We start from the raw sequence: 18231 nt of genomic DNA, 5'->3' as shown, positions 1-18231 counted from the left end.
TGGACTTGATGAGGTTTAAAATGATTCAGATATCTAATGGACTTGATGGGGTTTTAAAATGATTCAGATATCTAATGGACTTGATGGGGTTTAAAATGATTCAGATATCTAATGGACTTGATGGGGTTTAAAATGATTCAGATATCTAATGGACTTGATGGGGTTTAAAATGATTCAGATATCTAATGGACTTGATGAGGTTTTAAAATGATTCAGATATCTAATGGACTTGATGAGGTTTTAAAATGATTCAGATATCTAATGGACTTGATGGGGTTTAAAATGATTCAGATATCTAATGGACTTGATGGGGTTTTAAAATGATTCAGATATCTAATGGACTTGATGGGGTTTTAAAATGATTCAGATATCTAATGGACTTGATGGGGTTTTAAAATGATTCAGATATCTAATGGACTTGATGGGGTTTTAAAATGATTCAGATATGTAATGGACTTGATGGGGTTTTAAAATGATTCAGATATCTAATGGACTTGATGGGGTTTTAAAATGATTCAGATATCTAATGGACTTGATGGGGTTTTAAAATGATTCAGATATCTAATGGACTTGATGGGGTTTAAAATGATTCAGATATCTAATGGACTTGATGGGGGTTTAAAATGATTCAGATATCTAATGGACTTGATGGGGTTTAAAATGATTCAGATATCTAATGGACTTGATGGGGTTTAAAATGATTCAGATATCTAATGGACTTGATGGGGTTTTAAAATGATTTAGATATCTAATGGACTTGATGAGGTTTTAAAATGATTCAGATATCTAATGGACTTGATGGGGTTTTAAAATGATTCAGATATCTAATGGACTTGATGAGGTTTTAAAATGATTCAGATATCTAATGGACTTGATGAGGTTTTAAAATGATTCAGATATCTAATGGACTTGATGAGGTTTTAAAATGATTCAGATATCTAATGGACTTGATGGGGTTTTAAATGATTCAGATATCTAATGGACTTGATGGGGTTTTAAAATGATTCAGATATCTAATGGACTTGATGAGGTTTTAAAATGATTCAGATATCTAATGGACTTGATGAGGTTTTAAAATGATTCAGATATCTAATGGACTTGATGAGGTTTTAAAATGATTCAGATATCTAATGGACTTGATGAGGTTTTAAAATGATTCAGATATCTAATGGACTTGATGGGGTTTTAAAATGATTCAGATATCTAATGGACTTGATGGGGTTTTAAAATGATTCAGATATCTAATGGACTTGATGAGGTTTTAAAATGATTCAGATATCTAATGGACTTGATGAGGTTTTAAAATGATTCAGATATCTAATGGACTTGATGAGGTTTTAAAATGATTCAGATATCTAATGGACTTGATGGGGTTTTAAATGATTCAGATATCTAATGGACTTGATGGGGTTTTAAAATGATTCAGATATCTAATGGACTTGATGAGGTTTTAAAATGATTCAGATATCTAATGGACTTGATGAGGTTTTAAAATGATTCAGATATCTAATGGACTTGATGAGGTTTTAAAATGATTCAGATATCTAATGGACTTGATGAGGTTTTAAAATGATTCAGATATCTAATGGACTTGATGGGGTTTTAAAATGATTCAGATATCTAATGGACTTGATGGGGTTTTAAAATGATTCAGATATCTAATGGACTTGATGGGGTTTAAAAATGATTCAGATATCTAATGGACTTGATGGGGTTTAAAATGATTCAGATATCTAATGGACTTGATGGGGTTTTAAAATGATTCAGATATCTAATGGACTTGATGGGGTTTTAAAATGATTCAGATATCTAATGGACTTGATGGGGTTTAAAAATGATTCAGATATCTAATGGACTTGATGGGGTTTAAAATGATTCAGATATCTAATGGACATGTATCGAAACACATCCTGGACCTCTGTAAGCAGTGGGCCCAAGACCCAGGACCAGAACACCAGGACGCAGCTCCAGTCCCCTGCTACCACAGGTATTGTGAGGACAACGCATCACTAGTCTCCTGCTACCACAGGTATTGTGAGGACAACGCATCACCAGTCTCCTGCTACCACAGGTATTGAGGACAATGCATCACTAGTCTCCTGCTACCACAGGTATTGTGAGGACAACGCATCACTAGTCACCTGCTACCACAGGTATTGAGGACAACGCATCACCAGTCTCCTGCTACCACAGGTATTGAGGACAATGCAGCACCAGTCTCCTGCTACCACAGGTATTGTGGACAACGCATCACTAGTCACCTGCTACCACAGGTATTGAGGACAACGCATCACCAGTCTCCTGCTACCACAGGTATTGAGGACAACGCATCACCAGTCTCCTGCTACCACAGGTATTGAGGACAATGCAGCACCAGTCTCCTGCTACCACAGGTATCGTGGACAACGCATCACCAGTCTCCTGCTACCACAGGTATTGAGGACAATGCAGCACCAGTCTCCTGCTACCACAGGTATTGTGGACAACGCAGCTCCAGTCTCCTGCTACCACAGGTATTGACAACGCATCACTAGTCACCTGCTACCACAGGTATTGAGGACAACGCAGCTCCAGTCTCCTGCTACCACAGGTATTGACAACGCATCACTAGTCTCCTGCTACCACAGGTATTGAGGACAACGCATCACTAGTCTCCTGCTACCACAGGTATTGAGGACAACGCATCACCAGTCTCCTGCTACCACAGGTATTGAGGACAACGCATCACCAGTCACCTGCTACCACAGGTATTGAGGACAACGCATCACCAGTCTCCTGCTACCACAGGTATTGAGGACAACGCATCACTAGTCACCTGCTACCACAGGTATTGAGGACAACGCATCACCAGTCACCTGCTACCACAGGTATTGAGGACAACGCATCACCAGTCACCTGCTACCACAGGTATTGAGGACAACGCATCACCAGTCACCTGCTACCACAGGTATTGAGGACAACGCATCACCAGTCACCTGCTACCACAGGTATTGAGGACAACGCATCACTAGTCCCCTGCTACCACAGGTATTGAGGACAACGCATCACCAGTCTCCTGCTACCACAGGTATTGAGGACAACGCATCACCAGTCACCTGCTACCACAGGTATTGAGGACAACGCATCACCAGTCACCTGCTACCACAGGTATTGAGGACAACGCATCACCAGTCACCTGCTACCACAGGTATTGAGGACAACGCATCACTAGTCCCCTGCTACCACAGGTATTGAGGACAACGCATCACCAGTCTCCTGCTACCACAGGTATTGAGGACAATGCATCACCAGTCTCCTGCTACCACAGGTATTGAGGACAACGCATCACTAGTCTCCTGCTACCACAGGTATTGAGGACAACGCATCACTAGTCCCCTGCTACCACAGGTATTGAGGACAACGCATCACTAGTCCCCTGCTACCACAGGTATTGAGGACAACGCATCACTAGTCTCCTGCTACCACAGGTATTGAGGACAACGCATCACTAGTCCCCTGCTACCACAGGTATTGAGGACAACGCATCACCAGTCTCCTGCTACCACAGGTATTGAGGACAACGCATCACCAGTCTCCTGCTACCACAGGTATTGAGGACAACGCATCACTAGTCCCCTGCTACCACAGGTATTGAGGACAACGCATCACTAGTCCCCTGCTACCACAGGTATTGACAACGCAGCTCCAGTCTCCTGCTACCACAGGTATTGAGGACAACGCATCACCAGTCTCCTGCTACCACAGGTATTGAGGACAACGCATCACTAGTCTCCTGCTACCACAGGTATTGAGGACAACGCATCACCAGTCACCTGCTACCACAGGTATTGAGGACAACGCAGCTCCAGTCTCCTGCTACCACAGGTATTGAGGACAACACATCACCAGTCTCCTGCTACCACAGGTATTGACAACGCATCACTAGTCTCCTGCTACCACAGGTATTGAGGACAACGCATCACCAGTCTCCTGCTACCACAGGTATTGACAACGCAGCTCCAGTCTCCTGCTACCACAGGTATTGAGGACAACGCAGCTCCAGTCACCTGCTACTTTTTGCCCGTTGTAAACAGGCTATCACACCTTGAAAGCGTTACGTTCAGCTCGTGAAAGAAAAACATATTCTGTATAATTCACACAAATCCTTCAGGGAACCCAACAAGGGTTTGTGAATTCTCCCTCACATGCAGAACAAGGAATACAGTTTACAATACGTGACTAAACAAGTAGTCATTGTGTAATCATTGGACCATCTAAAATCACTGAGAAATATATTTTCCATAATCAAAAATATTATATTTTCATCTGTTTGAAGCCAGTGTACAAAACCGAAAATAAGACGCAATAAGGAAACCTAAGAACGAGAAGCGTAGAAATAGTACACATAGAACAGACATACAGAACCAGCCATAAAACAACATGTTGCTTGTATGGTTCATGTAAAGCCTGATCATTAATATTAACCATATTGTTCTTTATTCATTTCAGCCCGACTAACCAAAATATAACACTCTAACCATGAACCACATTTTAACAAGTCAGAAATACCTGAGGTGTGTGTGTGTGTGTGTGTGTTACCTGAGGTGTGTGTGTGTGTGTGTGTTAGCTGAGGTGAGTGTGTGTGTTATCTGAGGTGTGTGTGTGTTACCTGAGGTGTGTGTGTGTGTGTTACCTGAGGTGTGTGTGTGTGTGTGTGTTAGCTGAGGTGAGTGTGTGTGTGTTAGCTGAGGTGAGTGTGTGTTACCTGAGGTGTGTGTGTGTTACCTGAGGTGGGTGTGTGTGTGTGTGTGTGTGTGTGTGTGTGTGTGTGTGTGTGTGTGTGTGTGTGTGTGTGTGTGTGTTACCTGAGGTGTGTGTGTGTGTGTGTTACCTGAGGTGTGTGTGTGTGTGTGTTACCTGAGGTGTGTGTGTGTGTGTGTGTGTGTGTGTGTGTGTGTGTGTGTGTGTGTGTGTGTGTGTGTGTGTGTGTGTGTGTGTGTGTGTGTGTGTGTGTGTGTGTGTGTGTGTGTGTTACCTGAGGTGTGTGTGTGTGTGTGTGTGTTACCTGAGGTGTGTGTGTGTGTGTTACCTGAGGTGTGTGTGTGTGTGTGTGTGTGTGTGTTACCTGAGGTGTGTGTGTGTGTGTGTGTTACCTGAGGTGTGTGTGTGTGTGTGTGTGTGTTACCTGAGGTGTGTGTGTGTGTGTGTGTGTGTGTTACCTGAGGTGTTTTTCCAGTTTGTCCACCTGATCGTGGAGAGATGCCGTGATGTGCGTCTCCGGTCTAAAACAGACAGACAGTTAGTTAGGGTCTAAAGGAAAACAGACAGACAGTTAGGGCCTAAAGGAAAACAGACAGACAGACAGTTAGTTAGGGTCTAAAGGAAAACAGACAGACAGACAGTTAGTTAGGGTCTAAAGGAAAACAGACAGACAGTTAGTTAGGGCCTAAAGGAAAACAGACAGACAGACAGTTAGTTAGGGTCTAAAGGAAAACAGACAGACAGTTAGTTAGGGCCTAAAGGAAAACAGACAGACAGTTAGGGCCTAAAGGAAAACAGACAGACAGACAGTTAGTTAGGGTCTAAAGGAAAACAGACAGACAGACAGTTAGTTAGGGTCTAAAGGAAAACAGACAGACAGTTAGTTAGGGTCTAAAGGAAAACAGACAGACAGTTAGTTAGGGTCTAAAGGAAAACAGACAGACAGTTAGTTAGGGTCTAAAGGAAAACAGACAGACAGTTAGTTAGGGTCTAAAGGAAAACAGACAGACAGTTAGTTAGGGCCTAAAGGAAAACAGACAGACAGTTAGTTAGGGCCTAAAGGAAAACAGACAGACAGTTAGTTAGGGCCTAAAGGAAAACAGACAGACAGTTAGTTAGGGTCTAAAGGAAAACAGACAGACAGTTAGTTAGGGTCTAAAGGAAAACAGACAGACAGTTAGTTAGGGCCTAAAGGAAAACAGACAGACAGTTAGTTAGGGCCTAAAGGAAAACAGACAGACAGTTAGTTAGGGTCTAAAGGAAAACAGACAGACAGTTAGTTAGGGCCTAAAGGAAAACAGACAGACAGCTAGTTAGGGCCTAAAGGAAAACAGACAGACAGTTAGTTAGGGCCTAAAGGAAAACAGACAGACAGTTAGTTAGGGTCTAAAGGAAAACAGACAGACAGTTAGTTAGGGCCTAAAGGAAAACAGACAGACAGTTAGTTAGGGTCTAAAGGAAAACAGACAGACAGTTAGTTAGGGCCTAAAGGAAAACAGACAGACAGTTAGTTAGGGTCTAAAGGAAAACAGACAGACAGTTAGTTAGGACCTAAAGGAAAACAGACAGACAGTTAGTTAGGGTCTAAAGGAAAACAGACAGACAGCTAGTTAGGGCCTAAAGGAAAACAGACAGACAGCTAGTTAGGGCCTAAAGGAAAACAGACAGACAGACAGTTAGTTAGGGCCTAAAGGAAAACAGACAGACAGTTAGTTAAGGTCTAAAGGAAAACAGACAGTTAGTTAGGGCCTAAAGGAAAACAGACAGACAGTTAGTTAGGGTCTAAAGGAAAACAGACAGACAGACAGTTAGTTAGGGTCTAAAGGAAAACAGACAGACAGTTAGTTAGGGCCTAAAGGAAAACAGACAGACAGCTAGTTAGGGCCTAAAGGAAAACAGACAGACAGTTAGTTAGGGCCTAAAGGAAAACAGACAGACAGTTAGTTAGGGTCTAAAGGAAAACAGACAGACAGTTAGTTAGGGCCTAAAGGAAAACAGACAGACAGCTAGTTAGGGTCTAAAGGAAAACAGACAGACAGTTAGTTAGGGCCTAAAGGAAAACAGACAGACAGTTAGTTAGGGTCTAAAGGAAAACAGACAGACAGCTAGTTAGGGTCTAAAGGAAAACAGACAGACAGTTAGTTAGGGTCTAAAGGAAAACAGACAGACAGTTAGTTAGGGCCTAAAGGAAAACAGACAGACAGACAGTTAGTTAGGGTCTAAAGGAAAACAGACAGACAGTTAGTTAGGGCCTAAAGGAAAACAGACAGACAGTTAGTTAGGGTCTAAAGGAAAACAGACAGACAGTTAGTTAGGGTCTAAAGGAAAACAGACAGACAGTTAGTTAGGGCCTAAAGGAAAACAGACAGACAGACAGTTAGTTAGGGTCTAAAGGAAAACAGACAGACAGTTAGTTAGGGCCTAAAGGAAAACAGACAGACAGTTAGTTAGGGTCTAAAGGAAAACAGACAGACAGACAGTTAGGGCCTAAAGGAAAACAGACAGACAGTTAGTTAGGGTCTAAAGGAAAACAGACAGTTAGTTAGGGTCTAAAGGAAAACAGACAGACAGTTAGTTAGGGTCTAAAGGAAAACAGACAGACAGTTAGTTAGGGTCTAAAGGAAAACAGACAGACAGTTAGTTAAGGTCTAAAGGAAAACAGACAGACAGTTAGTTAGGGCCTAAAGGAAAACAGACAGACAGACAGACAGTTAGTTAGGGTCTAAAGGAAAACAGACAGACAGTTAGTTAGGGCCTAAAGGAAAACAGACAGACAGTTAGGGCCTAAAGGAAAACAGACAGACAGACAGTTAGTTAGGGTCTAAAGGAAAACAGACAGACAGTTAGTTAGGGTCTAAAGGAAAACAGACAGACAGTTAGTTAGGGCCTAAAGGAAAACAGACAGACAGTTAGTTAGGGCCTAAAGGAAAACAGACAGACAGTTAGTTAGGGTCTAAAGGAAAACAGACAGACAGTTAGTTAGGGTCTAAAGGAAAACAGACAGACAGTTAGTTAGGGTCTAAAGGAAAACAGACAGACAGCTAGTTAGGGCCTAAAGGAAAACAGACAGACAGCTAGTTAGGGCCTAAAGGAAAACAGACAGACAGTTAGTTAGGGTATAAAGGAAAACAGACAGACAGACAGTTAGGGTCTAAAGGAAAACAGACAGACAGTTAGTTAGGGTCTAAAGGAAAACAGACAGACAGTTAGTTAGGGCCTAAAGGAAAACAGACAGACAGCTAGTTAGGGTCTAAAGGAAAACAGACAGACAGTTAGTTAGGGCCTAAAGGAAAACAGACAGACAGTTAGTTAGGGTCTAAAGGAAAACAGACAGACAGTTAGTTAGGGCCTAAAGGAAAACAGACAGACAGTTAGTTAGGGTCTAAAGGAAAACAGACAGACAGTTAGTTAGGGTCTAAAGGAAAACAGACAGACAGTTAGTTAGGGTCTAAAGGAAAACAGACAGACAGCTAGTTAGGGCCTAAAGGAAAACAGACAGACAGTTAGTTAGGGTATAAAGGAAAACAGACAGACAGACAGTTAGGGTCTAAAGGAAAACAGACAGACAGTTAGTTAGAGCCTAAAGGAAAACAGACAGACAGTTAGTTATGGTCTAAAGGAAAACAGACAGACAGTTAGTTAGGGTCTAAAGGAAAACAGACAGACAGTTAGTTAGGGCCTAAAGGAAAACAGACAGACAGTTAGTTAAGGTCTAAAGGAAAACAGACAGTTAGTTAGGGCCTAAAGGAAAACAGACAGACAGTTAGTTAGGGCCTAAAGGAAAACAGACAGACAGTTAGTTAGGGTCTAAAGGAAAACAGACAGACAGACAGTTAGTTAGGGTCTAAAGGAAAACAGACAGACAGTTAGTTAGGGCCTAAAGGAAAACAGACAGACAGTTAGTTAGGGCCTAAAGGAAAACAGACAGACAGTTAGTTAGGGCCTAAAGGAAAACAGACAGACAGTTAGTTAAGGTCTAAAGGAAAACAGACAGACAGTTAGTTAGGGTCTAAAGGAAAACAGACAGACAGTTAGTTAGGGTCTAAAGGAAAACAGACAGACAGTTAGTTAGGGCCTAAAGGAAAACAGACAGACAGTTAGTTAGGGTCTAAAGGAAAACAGACAGACAGTTAGTTAGGGTCTAAAGGAAAACAGACAGACAGTTAGTTAGGGTCTAAAGGAAAACAGACAGACAGTTAGTTAGGGTCTAAAGGAAAACAGACAGACAGTTAGTTAGGGTCTAAAGGAAAACAGACAGACAGACAGTTAGGGTCTAAAGGAAAACAGACAGACAGTTAGTTAGGGTCTAAAGGAAAACAGACAGACAGTTAGGGTCTAAAGGAAAACAGACAGACAGTTAGTTAAGGCCTAAAGGAAAACAGACAGACAGTTAGTTAAGGCCTAAAGGAAAACAGACAGACAGCTAGTTAGGGTCTAAAGGAAAACAGACAGACAGTTAGTTAGGGCCTAAAGGAAAACAGACAGACAGTTAGTTAGGGTCTAAAGGAAAACAGACAGACAGTTAGTTAGGGCCTAAAGGAAAACAGACAGACAGCTAGTTAGGGCCTAAAGGAAAACAGACAGACAGTTAGTTAGGGCCTAAAGGAAAACAGACAGACAGTTAGTTAGGGTCTAAAGGAAAACAGACAGACAGTTAGTTAGGGCCTAAAGGAAAACAGACAGACAGTTAGTTAGGGTCTAAAGGAAAACAGACAGACAGTTAGTTAGGGCCTAAAGGAAAACAGACAGACAGTTAGTTAGGGCCTAAAGGAAAACAGACAGACAGTTAGTTAGGGCCTAAAGGAAAACAGACAGACAGTTAGTTAGGGTCTAAAGGAAAACAGACAGACAGTTAGTTAGGGTCTAAAGGAAAACAGACAGACAGCTAGTTAGGGCCTAAAGGAAAACAGACAGACAGACAGTTAGTTAGGGCCTAAAGGAAAACAGACAGACAGTTAGTTAGGGTCTAAAGGAAAACAGACAGACAGCTAGTTAGGGCCTAAAGGAAAACAGACAGACAGACAGTTAGTTAGGGCCTAAAGGAAAACAGACAGACAGTTAGTTAAGGTCTAAAGGAAAACAGACAGTTAGTTAGGGCCTAAAGGAAAACAGACAGACAGTTAGTTAGGGTCTAAAGGAAAACAGACAGACAGACAGTTAGTTAGGGTCTAAAGGAAAACAGACAGACAGTTAGTTAGGGCCTAAAGGAAAACAGACAGACAGCTAGTTAGGGCCTAAAGGAAAACAGACAGACAGTTAGTTAGGGCCTAAAGGAAAACAGACAGACAGTTAGTTAGGGTCTAAAGGAAAACAGACAGACAGTTAGTTAGGGCCTAAAGGAAAACAGACAGACAGCTAGTTAGGGTCTAAAGGAAAACAGACAGACAGTTAGTTAGGGCCTAAAGGAAAACAGACAGACAGTTAGTTAGGGTCTAAAGGAAAACAGACAGACAGTTAGTTAGGGTCTAAAGGAAAACAGACAGACAGTTAGTTAGGGTCTAAAGGAAAACAGACAGACAGCTAGTTAGGGTCTAAAGGAAAACAGACAGACAGTTAGTTAGGGCCTAAAGGAAAACAGACAGACAGTTAGTTAGGGTCTAAAGGAAAACAGACAGACAGTTAGTTAGGGCCTAAAGGGAAACAGACAGACAGTTAGTTAGGGTCTAAAGGAAAACAGACAGACAGTTAGTTAGGGCCTAAAGGAAAACAGACAGACAGCTAGTTAGGGCCTAAAGGAAAACAGACAGACAGTTAGTTAGGGCCTAAAGGAAAACAGACAGACAGTTAGTTAGGGTCTAAAGGAAAACAGACAGACAGCTAGTTAGGGTCTAAAGGAAAACAGACAGACAGTTAGTTAGGGCCTAAAGGAAAACAGACAGACAGTTAGTTAGGGTCTAAAGGAAAACAGACAGACAGTTAGTTAGGGCCTAAAGGAAAACAGACAGACAGTTAGTTAGGGTCTAAAGGAAAACAGACAGACAGTTAGTTAGGGCCTAAAGGAAAACAGACAGACAGCTAGTTAGGGTCTAAAGGAAAACAGACAGACAGTTAGTTAGGGCCTAAAGGAAAACAGACAGACAGTTAGTTAGGGTCTAAAGGAAAACAGACAGACAGTTAGTTAGGGCCTAAAGGAAAACAGACAGACAGTTAGTTAGGGTCTAAAGGAAAACAGACAGACAGCTAGTTAGGGTCTAAAGGAAAACAGACAGACAGTTAGTTAGGGCCTAAAGGAAAACAGACAGACAGTTAGTTAGGGTCTAAAGGAAAACAGACAGACAGTTAGTTAGGGCCTAAAGGGAAACAGACAGACAGTTAGTTAGGGTCTAAAGGAAAACAGACAGACAGTTAGTTAGGGCCTAAAGGAAAACAGACAGACAGCTAGTTAGGGCCTAAAGGAAAACAGACAGACAGTTAGTTAGGGCCTAAAGGAAAACAGACAGACAGTTAGTTAGGGTCTAAAGGAAAACAGACAGACAGTTAGTTAGGGCCTAAAGGAAAACAGACAGACAGCTAGTTAGGGTCTAAAGGAAAACAGACAGACAGTTAGTTAGGGCCTAAAGGAAAACAGACAGACAGTTAGTTAGGGTCTAAAGGAAAACAGACAGACAGTTAGTTAGGGCTTAAAGGAAAACAGACAGACAGTTAGTTAGGGTCTAAAGGAAAACAGACAGACAGCTAGTTAGGGTCTAAAGGAAAACAGACAGACAGTTAGTTAGGGCCTAAAGGAAAACAGACAGACAGTTAGTTAGGGCCTAAAGGAAAACAGACAGACAGTTAGTTAGGGTCTAAAGGAAAACAGACAGACAGCTAGTTAGGGCCTAAAGGAAAACAGACAGACAGTTAGTTAGGGTCTAAAGGAAATCAGACAGACAGTTAGTTAGGGTACGTTCCCATAGGCTCTGGGCAAACACAGTGTGCTATACAGGCAATAGGGTGCTATTTGACACCAACGCAGAGTTAAAGAAGCCCAACAATCATCAGAAACAGGAAGCAGAAGACAGGAAAAGGAAAGGTCAAGAGACATGTTGATGGAATGTGTAAGGTGTGTGTGTGGAGTGTAAGACAGCGGGGCTCCGTAGTTCCTCTCTAAAAAAAGAAAATCTCCACAAATGATCTGCCTCGGGGGAAAATAACTCTGGGTGGGGTTGTTTTGGTTCTGACCCCCCCCCCATACACACACTCCATTTATTCATCTCACAGACACAACTAGAGCAGTAGAGACGGGAGGGAGCGACGGGTGAGGACAGGAAGGAGGTAGTTAAGCTTATTGATAGTTTATTTCTTTGGCAACATATGTTCCCCCATGCCAATAAAGACCTTTCAAGAGAGCGAGACAAAGAGGCAGAGACAAAGAGGCAGAGAGAGAGAGAGAGAGACAGAGAGAGAGAGAGACAGAGAGACAAAGAGGCAGAGAGAGAGACAGCGAGAGAGAGACAGAGAGAGAGACAAAGAGGCAGAGACAGAGAGAGAGACAAAGAGGCAGAGAGAGAGAGAGAGAGAGAGAGAGAGAGAGAGAGAGAGAGAGAGAGAGAGAGAGAGAGAGAGAGAGAGAGAGAGAGAGAGAGAGAGAGAGAGAGAGAGAGAGAGAGAGAGAGAGACAGAGAGACAAAGAGGCAGAGAGAGAGACAGCGAGAGAGACAGAGAGAGACAGAGAGAGAGACAAAGAGGCAGAGAGAGAGAGAGAGAGAGAGAGAGAGAGAGAGAGAGAGAGAGAGAGAGAGAGAGAGAGAGAGAGAGAGAGAGAGAGAGAGAGAGAGACAAAGAGGCAAAGAGGCAGAGAGAGAGAGAGAGAGAGAGGGTGTGAAAGGGTAAGATTATAGGTGTGTCTCTGTGTGTGTGTCCATACTGTCGTTGTTTGGGTGTGTGTGTCCATAGATGTGTGTCTCTCACCCGTAGCCCCTCTGAGGTAGACACTCCAGGATGTCGTAGCAGAGGGACAGCTGATCGTCTCTCTCACAGCTGTAGATGCACTCCAATGCCACAGTCATCAGCTGGTCTGGGTCCCCAAGCACCTTCTGCTGGCTCTGACATGACCACACACACACCTTCATCATCATCGTCATCATCACAGTCATCAGCTGATCTGGGTCCCCAAGCACCTTCTGCTGGCTCTGACATGACCACACACACACCTTCATCATCATCATCATCACAGTCATCAGCTGATCTGGGTCCCCAAGCACCTTCTGCTGGCTCTGACATGACCACACACACACCTTCATCATCATCATCACAGTCATCAGCTGGTCTGGGTCCCCAAGCACCTTCTGCTGGCTCTGACATGACCACACACACACCTTCATCATCATCATCATCATCAGCTGATCTGGGTCCCCAAGCACCTTCTGTTGGCTCTGACATGACCACACACACACCTTCATCATCATCATCATCATCAGCTGATCTGGGTCCCCAAGCACCTTCTGCTGGCTCTGACATGACCACACACACACCTTCATCATCATCATCATCACAGTCATCAGCTGATCTGGGTCCCCAAGCACCTTCTGCTGGCTCTGACATGACCACACACACACCTTCATCATCATCATCATCATCAGCTGATCTGGGTCCCCAAGCACCTTCTGCTGGCTCTGACATGACCACACACACACCTTCATCATCATCATCATCATCAGCTGATCTGGGTCCCCAAGCACCTTCTGCTGGCTCTGACATGACCACACACACACCTTCATCATCATCATCATCATCAGCTGATCTGGGTCCCCAAGCACCTTCTGCTGGCTCTGACATGACCACACACACACCATCATCATCATCATCATCACAGTCATCAGCTGATCTGGGTCCCCAAGCACCTTCTGCTGGCTCTGACATGACCACACACACACCTTCATCATCATCATCATCAGCTGATCTGGGTCCCCAAGCACCTTCTGCTGGCTCTGACATGACCACACACACACCATCATCATCATCACAGCATTTCTTTCTAATGACTCTAGCTCTGTTTTTATAAGACATGTACGAATATACACAACCACATTGCTGATGTGCGTGTGTGTGTGTGTGTGTGTGTGTGTATCCTTCATGTGATGCTGATGTGTGTGTGTGTGTGTGTGTTATGTGAGTGTGCAAAGCTGTCATCAAGGCAAAGGGTGGCAACTTTGAATAATGTAAAATATAACATAATTTGATTTGTTTAACACTTTTTTTGGTTACTACATGATTCCATATGTGTTATTTCATAGTTTTGATGTCTTCACTATTATTCTACAATGTAGAAAATAGTAAATATAAAGAAAAAACCTGGAATGAGTAGCTGTGTCCAAACTTTTGACTGGTACTGTATGTATGTATATATATAATTTTTTATGGACCTTCTGCAGTACCTCCGCAGGCCCCCCCGGTTGACAAACCTTCACCCTTTATGGTACTGCTAAGGACAGAGTGTGTGTGTGTGTGTGTGTGTGTGGTGGTGGTGTGGTGTGGTGTGGTGTGGTGTGCGTGTGTACACTAACGTCAGGTCTGGAGTGTTGGAAGACGGCCAGGGGTAGAGACAGGTCTTGCAGAGAGAGGGTCACCAGATATTCTCTCAGCAGGGCCTCGCTAGCGCCCCCGGTCTGTTTCTCACAGCGGTGCAGGAAAGGAACCATCCACTGGAACACATCTTTAACATAGCGCTCTGCACTGGACTGGAGGGGGAAGACAAAGACCGACGCACAGGAAGTCAGTCTGAGTCACAAATGGCACCCTATGCCCGATATAGAGCACTACTTTAGACCACAGCTCTATGGGTCTACGGTAGTGCACTACTTTAGACCACATCTCTATGGGTCTACGGTAGTGCACTACTTTAGACCACAACTCTATGGCTCTACGGTAGTGCACTACTTTAGACCACATCTCTATGGGTCTACGGTAGTGCACTACTTTAGACCACAGTTCTATGGCTCTACGGTAGTGCACTACTTTAGACCACAGCTCTCTGGGTCTACGGTAGTGCACTACTTTAGACCACATCTCTATGGCTCTACGGTAGTGCACTACTTTAGACCACAGCTCTACGGTAGTGCACTACTTTAGACCAGAGCTCTATGGCTCTACGGTAGGGCACTACTTTAGACCACAGCTCTACGGTAGTGCACTACTTTAGACCACAGTTCTATGGCTCTACGGTAGTGCACTACTTTAGACCACAGCTCTATGGGTCTACGGTAGTGCACTACTTTAGACCACAGCTCTATGGGTCTACGGTAGGGCACTACTTTAGACCACAGCTCTATGGCTCTACGGTAGTGCACTACTTTAGACCACAGCTCTATGGGTCTACGCGGTAGTGCACTACTTTAGACCACAGCTCTATGGTAGTGCACTACTTTAGACCACAGCTCTACGGTAGGGCACTACTTTAGACCACAGCTCTATGGGTCTACGGTAGTGCACTACTTTAGACCACAGCTCTATGGTAGTGCACTACTTTAGACCACAGCTCTACGGTAGGGCACTACTTTAGACCACAGATCTATGGCTCTACGGTAGTGCACTACTTTAGACCACAGCTCTCTGGGTCTACGGTAATGCACTACTTTAGACCACAGCTCTACGGTAGTGCACTACTTTAGACCACAGCTCTACGGTAGTGCACTACTTTAGACCACAGCTCTCTGGGTCTACGGTAGTGCACTACTTTAGACCACAGCTCTATGGGTCTACGGTAGTGCACTACTTTAGACCACAGCTCTATGGGTCTACGGTAGTGCACTACTTTAGACCACAGCTCTATGGCTCTACGGTAGTGCACTACTTTAGACCACAGCTCTATGGGTCTACGGTAGTGCACTACTTTAGACCACAGCTCTATGGCTCTACGGTAGTGCACTACTTTAGACCACAGGTCTATGGGTCTACGGTAGGGCACTACTTTAGACCACAGGTCTATGGGTCTACGGTAGTGCACTACTTTAGACCACAGCTCTACGGGTCTACGGTAGTGCACTACTTTAGACCACAGCTCTATGGCTCTACGGTAGTGCACTACTTTAGACCACAGGTCTATGGGTCTACGGTAGTGCACTACTTTAGACCACAGCTCTACGGGTCTACGGTAGTGCACTACTTTAGACCACAGCTCTACGGTAGTGCACTACTTTAGACCACATCTCTATGGGTCTACGGTAGTGCACTACTTTAGACCACAGTTCTAAGGTACTGCACTACTTTAGACCACAGCTCTATGGGTCTACGGTAGGGCACTACTTTAGACCACAGCTCTATGGGTCTACGGTAGGGCACTACTTTAGACCACAGCTCTATGGGTCTACGGTAGTGCACTACTTTAGACCACAGCTCTATGGGTCTACGGTAGGGCACTACTTTAGACCACAGCTCTATGGGTCTACGGTAGGGCACTACTTTAGACCACAGCTCTATGGCTCTACGGTAGTGCACTACTTTAGACCACAGCTCTACGGTAGTGCACTACTTTAGACCACAGCTCTATGGGTCTACGGTAGTGCACTACTTTAGACCACAGCTCTATGGGTCTACGGTAGTGCACTACTTTAGACCACAGCTCTACGGTAGTGCACTACTTTAGACCACAGCTCTACGGTAGTGCACTACTTTAGACCACAGCTCTACGGTAGTGCACTACTTTAGGCCACAGCTCTCTGGGTCTACGGTAGTGCACTACTTTAGACCACAGCTCTATGGGTCTACGGTAGTGCACTACTTTAGACCACAGCTCTCTGGGTCTACGGTAGTGCACTACTTTAGACCACAGCTCTATGGGTCTACGGTAGTGCACTACTTTAGACCACAGCTCTATGGGTCTACGGTAGGGCACTACTTTAGACCACAGCTCTACGGTACTGCACTACTTTAGACCACAGCTCTCTGGGTCTACGGTAGTGCACTACTTTAGACCACATCTCTATGGGTCTACGGTAGTGCACTACTTTAGACCACAGCTCTACGGTAGTGCACTACTTTAGACCACAGCTCTCTGGGTCTACGGTCTAGTGTCTAGGGGCCAGAGGTTGATCCAGTCTAGTGTCTAGGGGCCAGAGGTTGATCCAGTCTAGTGTCTAGGGGCCAGAGGTTGATCCAGTCTAGTGTCTAGGGGCTAGAGGTTGATCCAGTCTAGTGTCTAGGGGCCAGAGGTTGATCCAGTCTAGTGTCTAGGGGCCAGAGGTTGATCCAGTCTAGTGTCTAGGGGCTAGAGGTTGATCCAGTCTAGGGGCCAGAGGTTGATCCAGTCTAGTGTCTAGGGGCCAGAGGTTGATCCAGTCTAGTGTCTAGAGGTTGATCCAGTCTAGTGTCTAGGGGCCAGAGGTTGATCCAGTCTAGTGTATAGAGGTTGATCCAGTCTAGTGTCTAGGGGCTAGAGGTTGATCCAGTCTAGTGGCTAGAGGTTGATCCAGTCTAGTGTCCAGAGGTTGATCCAGTCTAGTGTCTAGGGGCCAGAGGTTGATCCAGTCTAGTGTATAGAGGTTGATCCAGTCTAGTGTCTAGGGGCTAGAGGTTGATCCAGTCTAGTGTCTAGGGGCTAGAGGTTGATCCAGTCTAGTGGCTAGAGGTTGATCCAGTCTAGTGTCCAGAGGTTGATCCAGTCTAGTGTCTAGGGGCCAGAGGTTGATCCAGTCTAGCGTCTAGGGGCCAGAGGTTGATCTAGTCTAGGGGCTAGAGGTTGATCCAGTCTAGTGTCTAGGGGCTAGAGGTTGATCCAGTCTAGTGTCTAGGGGCTAGAGGTTGATCCAGTCTAGTGTCTAGAGGTTGATCCAGTCTAGTGGCTAGAGGTTGATCCAGGCTAGTGTCTAGGGGCCAGAGGTTGATCCAGTCTAGTGTCTACATTTACATTTAGCAGACGCTCTTATCCAGAGCGACTTACAAATTGGAAAGTTCATACATATTCATCCTGGTCCCCCCGTGGGGAATGAACCCACAACCCTGGCGTTGCAAGCGCCATGCTCTACCAACTGAGCCACACGGGACTGGGGGCCAGAGGTTGATCCAGTCTAGGGGCTAGAGGTTGATCCAGTCTAGTGTCTAGGGGCCAGAGGTTGATCCAGTCTAGTGGCTAGGGGCTAGGGGTTGATCCAGTCTAGTGTCTAGGGCTAGAGGTTGATCCAGTCTAGTGTCTAGTGTCCAGAGGTTGATCCAGTCTAGTGTCTAGGGGCCAGAGGTTGATCCAGTCTAGGGGCTAGAGGTTGATCCAGTCTAGTGTCCAGACGTTGATCCAGTCTAGTGTCTAGGGGCCAGAGGTTGATCCAGTCTAGTGTCTAGGGGCCAGAGGTTGATCCAGTCTAGTGTCTAGGGGCCAGAGGTTGATCCAGTCTAGTGTCTAGGGCCAGAGGTTGATCCAGTCTAGTGGCTAGTGTCTAGAGGTTGATCCAGTCTAGTGTAGTGGCTAGAGGTTGATCCAGTCTAGTGTCTAGGGGCCAGAGGTTGATCCAGTCTAGTGTCTAGGGGCCAGAGTTTGATCCAGTCTAGTGTCTAGGGGCCAGAGTTTGATCCAGTCTAGTG

General features: G+C 44.6%; 1 protein-coding gene across 1 annotated transcript in view; it reads right to left on the bottom strand.

The window, feature by feature from the left end:
- nbas (NBAS subunit of NRZ tethering complex) overlaps positions 1-18231 on the bottom strand; it is a 400078-nt gene that overhangs the window by 289841 nt on the left and 92006 nt on the right. The window contains exons 25-27 of the mRNA XM_071412456.1: positions 14226-14399; positions 12631-12764; positions 5199-5261 (exon numbers count right to left, since the gene is read on the bottom strand). Of these exons, the coding sequence (XP_071268557.1) occupies positions 5199-5261; positions 12631-12764; positions 14226-14399 (371 nt within the window). The remainder of the gene's footprint in view (positions 1-5198; positions 5262-12630; positions 12765-14225; positions 14400-18231) is intronic.

The sequence above is a fragment of the Salvelinus alpinus genome, chromosome 8 (genome assembly GCF_045679555.1).
Source record: "Salvelinus alpinus chromosome 8, SLU_Salpinus.1, whole genome shotgun sequence".
Taxonomy (NCBI): Eukaryota; Metazoa; Chordata; class Actinopteri; order Salmoniformes; family Salmonidae; genus Salvelinus; species Salvelinus alpinus.
Note: the sequence above shows the minus strand (reverse complement) of the source record. Positions and strands in the feature narration are given on the sequence as shown.